At 35.9% G+C, this 17,828-nt stretch overlaps 2 protein-coding genes across 7 annotated transcripts in view; one reads left to right on the top strand and one right to left on the bottom strand.

The window, feature by feature from the left end:
• Nucleotides 1-2,832, bottom strand: part of CCDC122 (coiled-coil domain containing 122) — a 51,344-nt gene extending 48,512 nt beyond the window's left edge. Inside the window, exon 1 of one of the 2 annotated variants that reach the window (XR_008391644.1) lies at nt 2,744-2,832. The gene's annotated coding sequence lies outside the window, so the exon portion shown is untranslated. The remainder of the gene's footprint in view (nt 1-2,743) is intronic. The other variant, XM_053665412.1, reaches the window with a different exon arrangement.
• Nucleotides 2,833-2,940: 108 nt separating this feature from the next.
• Nucleotides 2,941-17,257, top strand: LACC1 (laccase domain containing 1). Of its 5 annotated transcripts, none has more exons than XM_037143609.2 (7): nt 2,941-3,028; nt 4,156-4,774; nt 5,423-5,601; nt 6,376-6,541; nt 9,365-9,590; nt 11,042-11,202; nt 16,348-17,257. In XM_037143609.2, the coding sequence occupies exons 2-6, from the start codon at nt 4,213-4,215 to the stop codon at nt 11,199-11,201; spliced, it is 1,293 nt and encodes a 430-aa protein (XP_036999504.2). In that variant the 5' UTR covers nt 2,941-3,028; nt 4,156-4,212; the 3' UTR covers nt 11,202; nt 16,348-17,257. The 5 variants fall into 5 exon arrangements, with proteins under 5 accessions (XP_036999504.2, XP_053521385.1, XP_036999505.2 ...); XM_053665410.1 differs by lacking the exon at nt 2,941-3,028 and adding an exon at nt 3,150-3,235; XM_037143610.2 differs by lacking the exon at nt 2,941-3,028 and adding an exon at nt 3,339-3,431.
• Nucleotides 17,258-17,828: the final 571 nt, after the last annotated feature.

Genomic DNA, 17,828 nt, shown 5'->3' with positions numbered 1-17,828 from the left:
CAGGAGTAAAACATGTAAGGATGAAGCCACAGAGCCCCAAGTCATGGAACCACCAGCAGCTAAAAGAGGCATGGGAACGTCTCAAGGGAGCATGGCTCTGACAAAACCTTGATGAGACTTCTACCTCCATGACCATGACAGAATACATCTTTGCCATTTTAAGCCATCCAATTTGTGCTAATTTGTTATAGCAACTTTAGAAAAACAACAGAGCTTTTAAACATATTTGCATGTTACATATCCTTTTCTGGAAGTACCCATAAGCGTTAATGTAAATGGCTTAAAAATAACTGCTCAGATTTTTTAAATTCCGCTTGTGTTCATGAGAAGATTTACATAGTGATATGAGAATTTCTGGGATTTTCCCAATGGTTTCCCTTAATCGGCACTATCTCTGCCCTCAAAATGCTCTAAGTCACTACAAGGAGATAGACACATAGTCAAATACTTAAAATGTAGGAGGTACAATAAACACAGAGTAAGTCTAATTACACTTAACCTCTAACCAATTAACTCACTCTATTTCTTTTGTAAATCATAAGCTGCTGATTCCCATATCATGCTGAATACTGAATGGTTAAGAAGCTACTTTCTGGTGAGTCTGCCCACTTCTGATCCTACCAGTTGATTTGTATAATCCACCAATGAGTTATTTATGTAAATTCCTGAGCCTGTTTGTACCAGTTGTATTTATTACGATGCTTTCAAAACTTAATTAAATGTTATGTCAACCAACAAAGTAGTGTGGAAATACAACAAAATCTTGGAATAGCTTAACTGATGGTTTGGAGGTATAGTTTATGTAAGAGATACAATGTAGAACTCTTACCAGCAGGCCATGTGCAGAAAAATGGCCTGGGACTTTCTCAATCCAGTGACAAATGTGAATATGGTTGTTTTAGGTTAAAACAAAATATTTAAGGTACTTATGTTATAGTTTTTCATGACTCTCTGGTTTAACTGACTTTTCATTTTAACAGATGTATTTAAATAAATTATATGCCAGCAACTTTACCCTTATAACATTTCCATGTTTAATCCATTTTTAAAAGTTTATTGTTTGGCTATGAGTCCAGGTAGCTCTATGAAAGGGCTCTTTCTCTATGAACAAAATGCTAAAAAAGGAAGCCATTAATTGTACTTGATGAGGAGATGGGAATTCAAGGAAGGTTATGTTTGAGCTTGAAGAGTCTTAAAGAAGAAACAGTCAAATAACTATATGAAGATAAGGTTGTTCTAACTTGAAGAAATAGCATATGTAAAGAATGAAATTATATGGCCCTCCTAAGGAACAGCCTTGAGTTTGAGTGGCTTGGGAATAGGGAACTTGCTTTTGCAAACCTAAACATGCATTTGACTCATCTGTAGAAATTAAAACAAAACAAAGCAAAACATGCCCAGGCTTGACTCCCAGAGATTCTGTTTCAAATGTATATCTGGAGTGGAGCCTCTGCATTTATTTATTTATTTATTTTTCTAAAGTTCTACTTGTCTTTGTGAAGTGCAGTGAACCACTGGAGTGGAGTGACTGGAGATAAGGTAAGAGAGTGTTACCGGGTGGGTGTTAGGACCAGATGTTGAAAGAAAATGGTATGTCAATAATATAGAATGACAAACTTTCCCTTCCCTGACAACTTTCCTATGTTGAACTATTACTTTAATTTTTACTGTAACATGAAAGAAAATGTCACTATTGTAACATGCCACTACTGTAACATGAAAGAAAATGAATTCCCACCATTGTCTACTAAGACAGGGATAAATGTGTTAACTGGCTTTCTAACTAAAAGACTTCTATTTTCCTTAAAGTGATATTTAACATAAAACAATTTGAGGACAGAGTGTGCACCTTCTGATCAGGTATACAAGCTACCACGCGGGGATCTTAACAAATGTTCAGCAAAAATAATGAAAATACAAATTTTGACAAAAAACATCTGTCAGGAATACTAAACAGTAGGCTCCTATTCTGAGTTGGTGATCTCATTCTCTAATCAAATAGAATAGAAGCACTTGCCCCCTCCAAGTACTGTTCTAAACTCCCAGATAACCAAGGAAATCATTTCTCTTTCAGGTAAAGGTTCTTCAGCCTTTACCATCTGAACAACTATAAAATAAAAGGGAACTCTTCCTGCCATCATGACCAATTCCACTGAAAATATCCTTTCTTCTACTCTTGGGAGGTGGAATATAATCTTCCTTTACCTTAACATTATTTTGCATAATGTGTGTTTAACTTTTTTTTTTTAAGTGAATGTTACATTCTTTGAAGGCTGATAAATGACGCTAATTTGCACCTTTACCGCCATTTTAATGTGACTTCTAATTTTTTACTAGTGACATAGATTTTTTAAAGGGCATACAGGACATCTGTCAACACAAGTGAAGGAACTGTACTGTGTTGGTACAGTCAGCAAGACATGCAGAATCAGGAGGAAAAAGGGAAGAAAGGTTAGACCAACTCGTTTTTGGAAATAAAAACGGAGAAAAAAGAAAACCTTGGATGTAACAAATTGCCAAGTACTAAGAAAATGCGGTTCTTAGGCTTGTGCTCTGGTGACTGCGCCAAGCGTCACGACCACGCTGCTGGGACAGCGAACCGTCCCCACTGGAAGGTCGGCGGACGTGGGGTGAGGCTTCCCGTCGCAGAAGGGAGCCAGCGCCTCGGGTCCGAGGTGTCTCCGCCCCTCCTGGCCCCGCCTGCCCGCCCGCCTCCCCGGCCCCCGGCCCCCGGCCCGCTGACCGCCGGCTCTGGCTCGAAGCCTTTCTGGGCTCCTGTTCTAGTTCCTCTTCCCTCCTCAGGGCCGAAAAGAGCAGGCTCGGAGGGCCGCCCTGACCCGGAAATGCAGAGGCGGCCGCTGGAGCAGATCTGCTCCACGCGGGAGTCCGGGGCGCTGGCTGGGGTCTGCCCGGCGTCCGCCGGATGGGCGTCCGTGCCTCTCGGCTCCTCCCAGGGCGCTCGGGGCCACACCGGGACTGCAGGGCCCTAGCTGGGCGATGGCAGGCGGGAGTCGGCGTCTGCGCTGAGGTGGGCGAGGTGGACCTGCATCCCTGCAGCCCACCTAGGCAAGGGGGGCCAGGCTTTGGACTCCACGTGACAGGCTGGCGGCTTCCCGGTTTCGCGGGGACTCAGAGATGGGGTGGGAGTGGGGCAAATCCCCACACCTGGCCCCCGACACAGTCCGCGGGCGAAGGTCGGGCACTTGGAGGCGAGGACTCCAGTGCTGCCCGAGGGGTGCGTGGGGCCGTCGGAAAGTCCCGGAGGGGTGGGGCAGGGTCGGGGGAGGTGCCTGGGCGAGCGGGGATCCGCGCCCGGAGTCCCGCGCCGGCCCGGCGGTCACAGTCGCGTTTTGAGGAACCTCACGGCCACCCTTGTTTTTCTTAATGTTTTTGGAAACTGACGAGCTGAATTCGGGCGGAAGTCCTGGATGGTAGGGAGTGGAGGTTGGGAGTGGCGGCCCCAGAAAGTCTTTGGCAAAAGGGGGTCCCGGAAGCGAGTCACCTGAAGCCTACCGCCTGCCTGGTGGGAGGACCGGGTGAGGTGAGAGATCCTCGCGACCAGAAGGAGTAGGAGGAAAGCGGGGAGGAGGCGTCTCCAGCATATCGCAGTCGCCTTGGGGTAATTGCCATACCTGTATCATTGTGTAAATACTGGAGAGAAATGTGTAGGTCATGTCTGCTTTTGTCTCTTAAAAACACGTTTTAAAAGCGCAGCTCCGTTTAACGTACCGAATTTAAAGCCCCGTACTTGTGAAGGGATGTGACCTAACATGCCAGACCTATCAGAATTAATAATATGTACCTTAAATTAATACCATGTAATTACTAAACAGAACTTTAAGTCAACAAGTAATTCCCTATATGAAAACAAACAAAAAAAAAAACAAGAGAAATTGTTTTGGGGAAGAAATTGTTTTTGAAATTGTGCTGGGAAGATGTACAGGTACTTTCAGAAAATAAATGAACAGATGGTTTTTCTTTGTCATGATTCTTCTGAGAGTGAACTAGCTTTTCTGGGAGGGGTCTAGAGTAACTATTTTGCTTACATATTTAGATCAATGCAATTTTTTTTTACCCCAGCCTCAAACTTCTGTTGTAACTGTAAGAAGATCAAAATGATTTTACATTTTTATTTATGCTAATATTTCTTTACAGGTGATTGGGGAGGGGCACAAAAGCCTTCTCTGAAGAGCCGTGTACCCTTACCGAAGGATGGCAGAAGCAGTATTGATTGATCTTTTTGGCTTGAAATTGAACTCTCAGAAAAACGATCATCGGACATTACTGAAGACATTGAATGCTCTTGGGTACCGCCATGCTGCCAAGTCCAAGTTCCTTTGCATAATGTGTTGCAGCAATATCGACTGTGAAAGGAACAGTGACCCGGATAATTATGAATTAGAAACGAGCAATGGATTATCAGTTCTCTTGAGGGAATTTGAGACTGTTAGCAATCCCAGTATGGCTGTGTCTTTGTATACCATTAAACAAAAAATTGATGAAAAAAATCTGAGCAGCATTAAGGTCATTGTATCGATGCACCGGAAGACATTAATGAAGGCTTTCATTGATCAACTTTTCACTGATGTTTACAATTTTGAGTTTGAAGATTTAGAGGTAACTTTGAAGGGAGGCCTTTTGAAACAGGCTTCTGAGGTAAACATCATCACAGCTCAAGAACTAGAAGCAATACAGAATGAAATAGAAACATATTTGAGAAGTCTGCCAACACTGAAAGGAGAATTAACCATAATCACATCTCCTTTGATTTCAGGTATATTACATGCCATCTGTTGTTTTCATTGTGCATGTGAAAAAACAGTTGTTCTTTAGAAGTTGTTCACTTCTTTTTTTCCATCTTTCTTTTGTAGACTTTGGGGGCTTATGTGCTTATTAGCATCAGTTGCAACATGGGAATGTCATGGATGATCTTATAGTGTTAGGGATGTCAAGGATATCAGGGGATAGCCCCTTCAAAGCCCCCTGCATAAATAAATTTGCTTTATTCAAATTCAGCTTTAAGACAAATCCCCAGGCTTCCTTTAAAATGAGATTTATAACCCTAAGCATTTCCTATTTAGCAATTCTGAAGCCTCTGTAATGACTGGTGTCATTACAGAACAGTGAAATTTAAAACAGTCTTCTTGAATAAATAATATTTACTATGTGCTATATGCTATTGGGATTAACAAAGACAAATAGGACAGAAAATACCCTTCAAAGAGCAAAACTCCATAGGAAAGGTAGAACAAAGCAGTAGGTAATAAGAACACATGGAGATGCAAAGTTCTATAGAATTAGGTGCCAGATAAGTGCAGGTTGATGTGATCAGGTAAAGTCTTAACCAAGAGGTAGGGTTTGTAATGCTTTTTATAGTGTTTTGTATAGCATATTTTTACTCTTCACTATTTATCTTCAACAGATATTTTCATACATGGGTTTACTACGAGAACAGGTGGAATATCTTACCTACCAACTCTCAGCTCTTTAAATCTCTTCAGTAGTTCCAAACGGAGAGATCCTAAGGTAGTCGTTCAAGAAAATCTGCGTAGGTTGGGGTGTGCTGCAGGATTTAATGTGAAGAACTTTTACCGAATAAAGGTAAAATTGTGTTTCATATTTTAGAAGATCTAAAGTATATTCTTAACTCTGCTAATGACTAACGGACCTTAAGTAAGCTATTTAACTTTTTTCATCTGGTGTTTTATCTAAAACTTTAGTATAATGATTATAGTTGTTTTTATTTGACCTATATACCATAGCCTAAAAAATCAAGAATATATGTATACACACACACACACACACACACACACATATGTTCATTCACCTGGAGTTCCTCACATATAAAAGTACAGTTAACTCTCAGAGAGTATAGTACCACTGCCCTTTCTGACCTGTAAGGAAGATTCCTGAATTGTGGAAAAGAAAGGCCATTATTTCTAAGTTAACACCAGGAGGAACTTAGGGCACAATTGATGAGATAGTGCTTTGTTACAGAATTTTAACTTCCCTTGAGCCCAGGAAAAATAAAAATATCATTGACTTAGAATTAATTTCTTTCAATGAATTAGTTCATTGTGGAAAGTACTTCATATACTTACCTATCTCTAGTAGGAGGTGTTCATGATGGTCAGTGTTGAATTTTTAAATATTAAATTCTTCTTTCTTTAAATAAAACATGCAGAAATTATAATACCAAAAGTGAAATGATAAATAAATTTGGTATTTTATCTTATATAGAAGTGATATATTTAATGAACCCTAGTAATCTTAAACTGGTTATATAATTTTGTACAAAATGAATACTTTCAGAAAAGCTTATAGTATGAGAAATCCTACTTTCAAAACATTTTTATTACACATCTTTGATATTAGACTGATCATGCCAATGACGTCTGGGTTATGGGAAGGAAGGAGCCTGAATCTTATGATGGAATCACCACAAATCAGAGAGGCGTCACAATAGCAGCTCTTGGTGCTGATTGTATACCAATAGTTTTTGCAGATCCTGTCAAAAAAGCATGTGGGGTTGCTCATTCTGGTAAGTAAACTTAATTAAGCATTTAGGATTTTACCATTTTGTAGCACAAAAAATTACAATTTCTTTCTGGTAGGCATGGCAAACAAACAGCTAATTATTGTACATGGTGATAAATAAAAAGATAGGGTTAAGTTCAGCATACTACTATTATAGAAGCAGATAAAAGGAGAACCTAAGTCAAATTATATGAAGCAGAGAACTCCCCCCAGAAAAAGTGGTACCTAAGCTGATTCCTGAGGAATTTATAGGGGTAGTCTAGGTGTCAGTGTTTCTCAGCAGGAGTGCTAGTAGTAACATTTTGGGCAAGATAATCTTACATGGCAAACAGTTTGCTTAGCTTTTGAAATTCCCATTTATTGTGATTTTTAAAATTTAAAAAAGCCTTCCTGCTTTTCAAACACTCCCCAGGGTGTGGTGCTGCTACTAAGAAACCTAAAAGTCTAGGCAATGAGGAAGAGGTTAGGCATATTGCAGAAAGGTGTTCATGAAGTTATAGCAGCATGTGTAAAGGTAAGGAGGCAAGAAAAAATGAGAAATGTTTGGAAAATTGAATTTAGTTTAATATGCTAAGAACAGATAAAGGTTTTTATATTACATATTATGGCTATGGAATTTTGTTTTTCTAGAATTGTTTTAAAATATTATTTTAGATTATCCAGTGGTTATATGTTTATGTGAAATGAGGGATGAGTTTTTGGATTTCCTTCTACTTGTAAATTTATGACTACTTTTCTTTTTAGGCCATAGATAAATAAGAAAGTGGCTAAAGTAATAGAATTAGACAGCTAGAAGTCAGGATTGCTGTTTGACATTGCCAAAAGTTACTTAAAATTTGAATCTTAGTTCCTGGATACAAAAAGGGAATGTTATTTGTTACTTCTTAGATTTTGAAATATTAAAAATTTAAATACCAAAGATAAAGCTATCAAAATGAATCTATTGAAAAACAACAAAGCTAGACATCTCACACTTGCTGATTTCAAAACTTACTATAAAGCTACAGTTCCCAACAACATAGAATAGAGAGCCCAAAAATAAACCCATGCATATATGGTCATTTGATTTTTGACCAGGTACCTATGGGGAAAGAACAATCTCTTTAACAAATGATGCTGGGAAAAGTGGACATTTCTGTGCAAAAAAATAATAATAATAGATGGTGGACCATTATCTTATAACACATATAAAAGTTAACTTACAATGGATCAAAGAAGTAAATGAAAGAGTTAAAGCTGTAAACTCATAGAAGAAAACAAGTGTGAATTCTTATGATCTTGGACCAGGCAGTGGTTGTTTGATATGGCAATAAAAGTGCATGCAACAAAATTACAAATAAACTGTATTTTATCAAAATTAAAAACTGCATCACAGCTCACAGAATGGGAAACATATTTGCAATTCATATCTGACACTGGGTTAATGTATATAATATATGAAGAACTATAACTCAACAACAGCATTAAAAACCAAATACCTATTTAAAAAATAAACAAAGTACTTGAATAGACATTTCTCCAAAGATAATATACAAATTACTAACAAGCATGTGAAAAGTTGTTCAATGTCACTAATAATTAGGAAAATACAAATCAGAACCACATGAGATATCACCACACAACTATTAGGGAAGAGATTAACCAAGGGACATGTACGTATGACCCATGGACATAGACAATAGAGTGTTGCCTGAAGGAGTGGAATAGGGCCTGGGTGGAAGGGGAAAAGGGGGAAAATTGAGACAACTGTAATAATATAGACAATAAAAAATATATATATTTTAAACAGTTTTGGTGAAGATGTGGAGAAATTGGAACCTTGATGCACTACTGGTGGGAATATAAAATGGTGCAGCTATGGAAAATAGTATGATGTTTCTTCAAAAATTTCAAAATAGAATTACCATATTGTCTATCAGTTCCATTTTTGAGTATGTATCCAAATTAATTGAAAACAGGATCTTGATAAAATACTTGCTCATTCATGCTAATAGTAGCATTATTCACAATAGCCAAGATGTTGAAGCAAGTCGAGTATCCATTGATGGATTAATGAGTAAGCAATGTGTGGTATATGCATAATATGGAATATTATTCAGCTTTTAAAAAGAAAGAAATCCTGACACATGCTACAGCATGAATGAACCTTGAGGACATTATGCTAAGTGAAATAAGCCAGTCACAAAAAGAAAAATACTACGATTCCACTTACATGAGGTAACTGGGGTAATCAAATTTATAGAAACAGGAAATAGAATGGTGGTCACTAGGTACCAGGAGGAGGTCGGAAGGGAGACTTATTGTTTAAAACTTGTATAGAGTTTCAGTTTTGCAAGGTGAAAAGATTGTAGAGCTTTGTTGTACAGCAATGTAAATATACTTGACCTATTAATTGTACACTTTAAAATGGTAAATTTTATTTTTTTCACAGTTTTTAAAGATGTGGGAGAAAACTGAGGGGGACAGGAAGACTAAGAAGGCATAATGCCAGTGGAAACTAAAAGTATAGGACATTTTTAAAAGGAAATGGAAGAGACACCCTCCCCCATTAAATGTCTCTTCTATGTATACCTCATTTAAAAATCAGTATTTTAATTAGTTAATTGATCGTTTAGCTTAATAATTTTATAATTCATTTACTATTTCTGTACTTGTATTTGAAATTACTATTTCTGTAATTTACTATTTACAGATTTACAAATACAGAAATTACTACTTCTGTATTTGAAAAAATATAAACTGACTGTGCTTATTTTTAACTTAGATAAAAAGTAGGATGAAATTTTGTTATGTTTTAACTGTCCTTTTCTTTCTTCCTGTTTATCAGGTTGGAGAGGTACTTTGTTAGGTGTTGCTATGGCTACTGTGAATGCTATGATAACAGAATATGGCTGTAGTTTGGAAGATATTATTGTCGTACTGGGACCTTCAGTAGGACCTTGCTGTTTTACTCTTCCAAAAGAATCAGCAAAGGCATTTTATAATCTTGATCCTGAATGTGTGCGGCTGTTTGATTCATCAGATCCCTATGTTGACATTCGTAAAGCCACCAGGTATGTGTGGTTTCATTCCAGAACTACAAGTTTGCTTATTACTTCTAAAATTCGAATTAATTTAGAGAATAACTAGTAACTCCAAGAAAAATTTAGGTGGCAGATATTTAAATAGTAGATATACATATGTACTCAAAAACTCATTTTAAATATGAAATATGTTCTTATCTAAGTTTTAATAATAGACATTTTCCCAGCTGGTATCTCTAATGATTTAAAAGTGAAGGTTAAACTTGATATAGAAAAATTCATATATGCTCTACTTCATAGGTATTCCTCAACTAAATTCTTCTAAATATGATAAACTAGCCCTGGCTGGTGTAGCTCAGTGGATTGAGCGCAGGCCAGCGAACCAAAGGATCGCGATTGGATTTCCAGTCAGGGCACATGCCTGGGTTTCAGGCCAGTTCCCAACAGGGGATGCACGAGAAGCAACCATACATTGATATTTCTCTCCCTCTCTCCTTCCCTTTCCCTCTAAAGATAAATAAATAAAATCTTTTTAAACAAATAAATATGATAAACTAGGAAACTGATATTTTAAAATCATTGGTATTTTTTAAATAGAGGAATATATTTCTTAGCAAAAATATTAGATAATATAAACACATAGTCACTTTCAAGTTTTTTATGGTCCCTTACAGTTTTGGGTTCATGAATTTTTGCTTTTATTAGCTGTTAAAAATTATATGTCCTTTCAACAAAGAAAAATTAATGGCTGATTTGAATCATGTATGTATTTCACTCATCAAAAACTTGCTTAGATTCTGCCTCATTTAGCACATTAGCAGAAAGGATTGAAATGGATTCTTAAATGTTACTTTTGGTTATATTTTGCTTGCTTGTTTGTTTTGTTGATTAGGTTCTACTTATAGGTGAGATCATATGGTATTTGTCTTTCACTGTCTGGCTTATTTCACTTAGCATAATGCTCTCCAGATCCATCCAAGATATCACTTGAACAACAATAAAAAAAGAAAGAAAAACATACATCTTATTTTTGGAATAAGTATCTCACTAATTTATAGTCATATTTTATATCATGAAGTCTTTATGGAGAAGCAACTTTTTGGGCAGAATTGGAGAACGGAGATGGGAGGGTCAAATGACTAAAAAGCATGCTCTGTCCGAATCAAATGAATCTTGTCTAAAAATACCCTGGTAACTTTACAGTTTCTTCTAAAATAAGTTCTTGATTTCAGTTACAAAATTCTGTATCCAGATCATGTCAGCAGGATAATATGAAAGGTTGGATAGTTCATATAGGAGATAAATGGTGATAAAATCTATAATTTCCTGACATGTCCAAGTTCTGTAACTAAATAACAACTTGCATTGTTCCAAGCATATCTCTGTACAAATTCTTTCACACCAATGTTCATACTTATTTTATATTGCTTTAGCTGTTGGTAATATAAACTTGTTATCTTTTGAAAAATATTTATCCTAAGGATTCTTCTAGAAAAGGGAGGAATTCTACCACAGAATATTCAGGACCAGAAGCAAGATCTCAACCTCTGTACATCCTGCCATCCTGACAAGTACTTCTCCCACGTCCGAGATGGTCTTAATTTCGGTACACAGATTGGCTTCATATCAATTAAAGAATGAGGTACAGTAAGTTTGCTTTTCCCTCTCCACAATATTTTCCTTCCTCTCCCCTCTTTCCTTTTCTCTCTTTCCATCATTTCCTTCCCTTATTTTTAAAAATAATGATATTTAACTTTACTCCTTTATCCATATAGGAAGAATTAAATTTCTACTTTTTAGTGAAGCAACAGTGGTAGAAAAGTTCATTTTCAGTGACACACTCTATTATGTCACAAGACCATTGCTTTTCTTAGTTAATGAAGAATAATAAGGCAGGCATATGTTAAAGGTATTAAAATAAAATAATTTATTCTTTAAAAATATTCTGTATTATATGCTGTATATCTTTCATGTAGTCGACATTTGTACATTTCTTATTGTAGTATCCCTTTTGCGGTGTGTGTGTGTGTGTGTGTTTACTCTTTTATTTTTTTTAAATTTCGTTATTGTTGCTTAATAACAGTTATCTACAATTTCCCCCATTACTCTTTCCTGCCCTGCCCACATGCTCCCCCACATACCATCTTCCCTCCACCACTGTCCTTGTCCATGGGTTCTTTATACTTGTTCCTTGACTTGACCCTTCCTCTTCTTACCCCCATTACCCCTCTCTTCCCTCACCTCTGGTAACTATCAGTTTGTTCTTTATTTCCATGTCTCTGGTTCTATTTTGCTCACTTGTTTGTTTTGTTGATTAAGTTCTACTTATAGGTGAGATCATGTGGTATTTGCCTTTCACTGCCTGACTTACTTCACTTAGCATAATATTCTCCAGTTCCATCCATGCTGTCAGAAAATGGTAGGAGTTCCTTCTTTCTTTCAGCTGTGTAACATACTATTGTGAAATGTACCAGAGATTTTTGATTCACTCATTTCCTAAGGGGCACTTAGGATGTTTCCAGCACTTGGCCTTTTGGCTGCTATGAACATTGGGGTACATAGGTTCTATTGACTTAATTTTTCAGTATTCTTAGGGTATAATCCCAGCAGTGGAATTGCGGGGTCAAAAAGCAGTTCATCTTTAGTTTTTTTCAGAAAATTCCATGCTGTTTTCCACAGTGGCTGCACCAGTCTGCATTCCTACCAACAGCGTACTAGGATTGCCTTTTCTCCACAACCTCTCCAGCACTTGTTTGTTGATTTGTTAATGATAGCCATACTGACCAGTGTGAACCAGTATCTCATGGTGGCTTTAATTTGCTTCTTTCTAATGGCTAGTGATGTTGAGAATCCTTTGATACATCTCTGGGCCCTCTGTATGTCTTCTTTGGAGAAGTGTTTGTTCAGATCCTTTGACCATTTTTTAATTGGATTGTTTGCCTTCCTGGTGTGGAGTCATGTGAGTTCCTTATATATTTTGGAGATAAAATCCTTGTACAAGGTATCATTGGCAAATATGTTCTCCTGTTAGTTCCCTTTTCACTTTGCTAATGCTTTCTTTAGCAGTGCAGAAGCCTTTTAGTTTGATGTAGTGCCATTCATTTATTCTTTTCTTTATGTCCCTTGCTCTAGGGGAAATATTGGTGAAAATATTGCTGCATGGAATATCTGAAATTTTCCTGCCTATATTCTTCTCTATGACTTTTATGGTATCATAACTTATATTTCAGTCTTTTATCCATCATGAATTTATTTTTGTGTATGGTATAAGTTGATGGTCGAGTTTCATATTTGTGTATCTTTCTCCATATCTCCCAACACCATTTGTTAAAGAGGCTATTTTTATTCCATTTTATGCTCCTGCTCCCTTTGTCAAATATTAATTGACCGTAGAGACTTGGGTTTATTTCTCGGCTCTGTATTCCATTCCGTTGATCGAAGTGTCTGTTCTCATGCCAGTACCAGGCTGTTTCACTTACAGTGGCCTTGTAATACAGTTTGATATCAGGTCTTGTGGTCTCTACTACTTTGTTCTTTTTTCTCAAAATTACTGAGGTTATACAGGGTCATTTATGATTTCTTAGAAGTTTTTGAAATATTTTTTCTGTATTTGTAAAATATGTTGTTGGTATTTTAATAGGGATTGCATTAAATCTATAAATTGCTTTGGGTAGTATGGATATTTTGATGATGTCATTCTTTCAGTCCATGAACATGGTATATGCTTCCATTTATTTATGTCTGCCTTAATTTCTTTCTTCAATGTGGTGTAGTTTTCTGCATACTTTTACCTCAACAAATTCATTTATTAGGTCAAGTAGTTTTTTGGTGGAGTCTGTAGGATTTTCCATGTACACTCTTATGTCATCTGCAAACAATGACAGTTTTGCTTCCTCCTTTCCAATTTGGATACCTTTTATTTCTTTTTCTTGTCTGATTGCTGTGGCTAGGAATGCCAGTACTTTGTTGATAGGAGTGGTGAGAGTGGACATCCTTGTCTTGTTCCTGATCTTAGTGGGAAAGCTTTTAGTTTTTGCCCATTGAGTATGATGTTGGCTGTAGGTCTCTCATATATGGCCTTTATTATGTTGAGGAATGTCCCTCTATTCCCACTTTGCTGAGTGTTTTTATCATAAATGGGTGCTGTACCTTATGAAATGCCTTTTCCACATCTATTGATATGATCATGTGATTTTTGTCTTTCCTTTTGTTTATGTGATATATTATGTTCATGGAGTTGAGAATATTTAACCATCCTTGTGTCTTGGATGAATCCCACTTGATCATGGTGTATGATTTTTTTAATGTATTGCTGAATGAGATTTATCAATATTTTGTTGAGGATTTTAGTGTCTATGTTCATCAGCAATATTGGCCTCTAGTTTTCTTTCTTTGTTGTGTCTTTATCTAGTTTTGGGATTAGGATGATGCTGGCTTCATAAAAAGAGTTTGGTAGTCTTTCCTCTTTTTGGATTTTTTAGAATAGTCTGAGAAGGGTAGGGGTTAGGTCTTCCTTAAATGCTTTGTGGAATTCTCCTGTGAAACCCTCTAGCCTAGGGCTTTTGTGTGTTGAGAGTTTTTTGATTACTGCTTCACTAGCTGTTATTCATCTGTTCAGACTTTCTGTTGCTTCTTGATTCAGTGTTGGAAGATTATATGTTTCTAGAAATTTGTCCATTTCACCCAAGTTTTAAAATTTCTGTATAATTGTTCATAGTAATTTCTTACAATCCTTTTATTTCTGTGGTATCTGTTGTAATTTCTCCTCTTTCATTTCTGATTTTATTTATTTGGGTCCTCTCTCTTTTTTTCTTGATAAGTCTCCTTAAAGGCTTGTCAGTTTTTTTTTTTTTTTCTTTTTGAAGAACCAGCTCCTGGATTTATTGATCCTTTGAATTGTTCTTTTAGTCTCCAGGTCATTTAGTTCTGCTCTGATTTTGGTTATTTCATTCCTTCTACTTGCTCTGGGCTTTGTTTGTTGTTGTTCCACCAGTTCTTCTAGATGTAGGGTTAGGTTGTTTATTTGAAATGTTTCTATCTTTTTTAGGTAGGACAATATCACTATGAACTTCCCTACGAGGACTGCCTCAGGACAGTTCCATAGGTTTTGGACTGTTGTTAGTTCATTTTCATTTGTTTCCAGAAACTTTTTGATTTATTCCTTGATCTCATTGTGACTCCATTCATTGTTTAATAATATGTTATACAGTCTCCATGAATTAGACTGTTTTTGAGTTTTTTCCTTGAGGTTGGTTTCTAATTTCAAGCCATTTTGTTCCAAGAAAATGCTTGATATGATTTTAGTTTTCTTGAATTTGTTAAGCCTTGTTTTGTGATGTATCATATGGTCTTTCTTTAAAATGTTCCATGTACATTTAAAAAGAATGTATATTTTGCTTCATCGAGGTGAAAGTTTCTGTATATATCAGTTAAGTTAATTTGATCTATTGCACCATTCAATTCAACAATATCCATGTTGGTATTTTGTTTGGAAGATCTATCCATTTTTGACAGTGGGGTGTTAAAAATCCCTTACTATAAGTGTATTGCTGTCAATATTTTTCTTGAATCTCTCCAAGATTTTCCTTATATATTTGGGTGCTCCTATGCTGGATGCATATATATTCACAATGCTTATCTTCTTGATGGATTCTTCCCTAGAGTATTATGAAATGTTCTGTGTCTCTTTTTGTGGCCATTTTTTAAGTATCTTATGTCTGATATAAGTATTGCTACCTGGCTTTTTTTCCCTATTTGTTTGGAATATTTTTTTCCAATCCTTCACCTTCCATCTGTGTAGGTCTTTTGTTCAGAGGTGGGTGTCTTAGAGGCAGCATATGTGTAGGTCATGTTTTCTTATCTATTCAACTACCCTGTATCCTTTTTATATCATAATATCCCTTTTTAAAAGATTAATTTTGTTGGGGCAATATTGGTTAATAACATTATATAAGTTTCAGGTATACAACTTTATAGTATATGAAATGTATATTCCATTGTGTGTTCATCACCCAAAGTCTGGTCTCCTTCTGTCTCCATGAAAAAATTTGACACCCTTTACCCTACTGTACCCTACCCCCCATAGCCTTCCCCTTTGGTAACCACCCATAGTGTTTGTTGTGTATGCCCAGAAGTGAGCTTGTCAGGTCATAATTTTTTATACCTTTCTTAAAAGTTTGTTTTTGAGATAAAGTCTTTGGATAAATATTCTAAGTTCTAGAATAATAAATCTTCACACACACAGACTGGCTAAGTTTTCAAACTAGAATTCCAATTTATTATCTACGGCAGGAGTTGGCCGATTTTCTTTAAATGATCAGATAGTAAATGTTTTAGGCTTTGTGAGACATACAGTCTCTGTCTCAACTACTCAGCTTTGCAGAACAAAATCAGACAGGAATGATACAGAAACAAATGGGTATGGCTAGGTTTCAGTAAAACTTTTTCAAAAAACAAATGAGGGGCCAAGTTCGGCCTATAGTCTGTTGTGTGCTGACAGCTGATCTACAGTCTACAGAGCATTATTGAATGCAATTTTATTGAATTATTATTTATTAGAGTTTTTAGAGTTATATAAAAATATTTTGTGACAGTGATTTAATACTGACCCTTTAGCATATATCTAATTTTCCTTAAGGTTACTTTGAACTGAATTAATGTTCTTTTAGTCTTCAAAATGTCTTTAAACCTTTAACATACAAAGACTGTAACAGACTAAATGATTCTTCTTGATACTCTTAATAGCATTAGTAAGGATCTTATATTTGATTTCTATTTATTTTTACAGGTACTTGAATGAATTTTTGCATAACTATTTCCTGCCTCCTTCCAAACTGACTACAAGAGAAATTTAGTTGTTTGATTTACTTACTACTGAAAGGATAATGTGGAGAATTCATGTTTAGGGTAAATTTTCACTAGTATTCAAAGCCAAGTAATTTTCATTTGATCCTAACAATAACTGACAAAAAAATCAGTGTGATGTGGCTTTTACATTTTATATAGTTGAGGATTATTATTAAAGTTTGTTGTATTTGTTATATAAATCAAGACTAGATCTGTTCAGCTCAGTATTTATTGTGTACCCTCTGTTTATAGTCATTTTGTGAAGCTTGGGTGAAATCAAAATGAGTAAGACTTTTTCCCTTTGAGTGTAATTCAGGGGAGGAGATAAATAATTGTAACACTTAAATTTAAATTTAATTGCAATAGAAAAGTAAGGAAGAATAAATGATTAATACTATCTAGAGGCAGGATGTATGGAGAAGACATTACAGAGTAAATGACAGATCACGGAAGCCTGAAAGATTTACAAGTTTTTGAGAAATGTAAAACAGTCATAACACATTGAGGGAACACTATGAACTAGAACATGAAACCCAACGTTTATAGCATATTCTAGAGAGAGCAGTGTGTGGACAGGAGTTTCTGGAAAAACAAGTTGGAAACAGATTATTTAGGGTATCAAATGCCACGTCAAACAGTTTGGAGTTTATTTTCCAGGCAAAGAGTAGGCATAAAATGTAGGGGAGTGTTTTCATGTCCTTGACATCACATTGAGAAAGGTTGATAACTTTCCAATTTTTTACTGTGCATTATTTTGTCTGTAGTTTACAAATTTATAGACTATTAGTCATATTTTACTTTATGTATGAAAATATTCAAAACCCAAATAAAATTGTTTTGATTATTTGTGATGAAAAATTATCTTCGTCTACTTACTGTGTGGAAAGTATTGATTCATTAACTCAGAAACAAAACAACTAGGTTATTAAGTAATCATATTGTATGGTCTCTGCAGTATCTGCCATTCTTAAGCATTTGTATATAGGTTCCTGGGACTTTTAAGCTGTAACCACAATGATAATTTTTAATAAGTTTTGTTTTCAATCTAAGCACTATTACTTAGCTGCATATAGGAAATACCAGTTGTAGTTTTATTAAGAAGAGAAATTAAGTTTGGAAATCAAACAAAGATTCATGACATGATTTTTTGGAGGTACTAATTATAAAACATTTAGTCATCATAGTGACTAAGTGTACTATACTCCACTGCTTTATAAAACACATAGAAAAAAGATCTTTCTACTAGGAGGTAGCATTTCTTTAAATAGCTCTGCTCTTTTTTTTAATATAAAGTTGAACCAATCTATATTTCTACTTATACAGGAAAAAAGGAGAACATTTAATGTTAATGAATGTGTTGCTCTTTAGATGTAACATATTGCAGTTCAAGTACATGAAAGCATTCAGGAACCCTTTCCCACC

This window comes from Artibeus jamaicensis, unplaced genomic scaffold (genome assembly GCF_021234435.1).
Source record: "Artibeus jamaicensis isolate MK-2021 breed Jamaican fruit bat unplaced genomic scaffold, CSHL_Jam_final contig_414, whole genome shotgun sequence".
Taxonomy (NCBI): Eukaryota; Metazoa; Chordata; class Mammalia; order Chiroptera; family Phyllostomidae; genus Artibeus; species Artibeus jamaicensis.
This window is presented reverse-complemented; position numbering and strand designations above follow the sequence as displayed.

Excerpts from the sequence above, each read along its gene's own strand:
- LACC1 (XM_037143609.2), top strand. The coding sequence starts at position 4,213 with ATGGCAGAAGCAGTATTGATTGATCTTTTTGGCTTGAAATTGAACTCT. Across the intron at positions 4,775-5,422 it reads CACATCTCCTTTGATTTCAG|ATATTTTCATACATGGGTTT; the intron begins GTATATTACATG and ends TATCTTCAACAG. Across the intron at positions 5,602-6,375 it reads AGAACTTTTACCGAATAAAG|ACTGATCATGCCAATGACGT; the intron begins GTAAAATTGTGT and ends CTTTGATATTAG.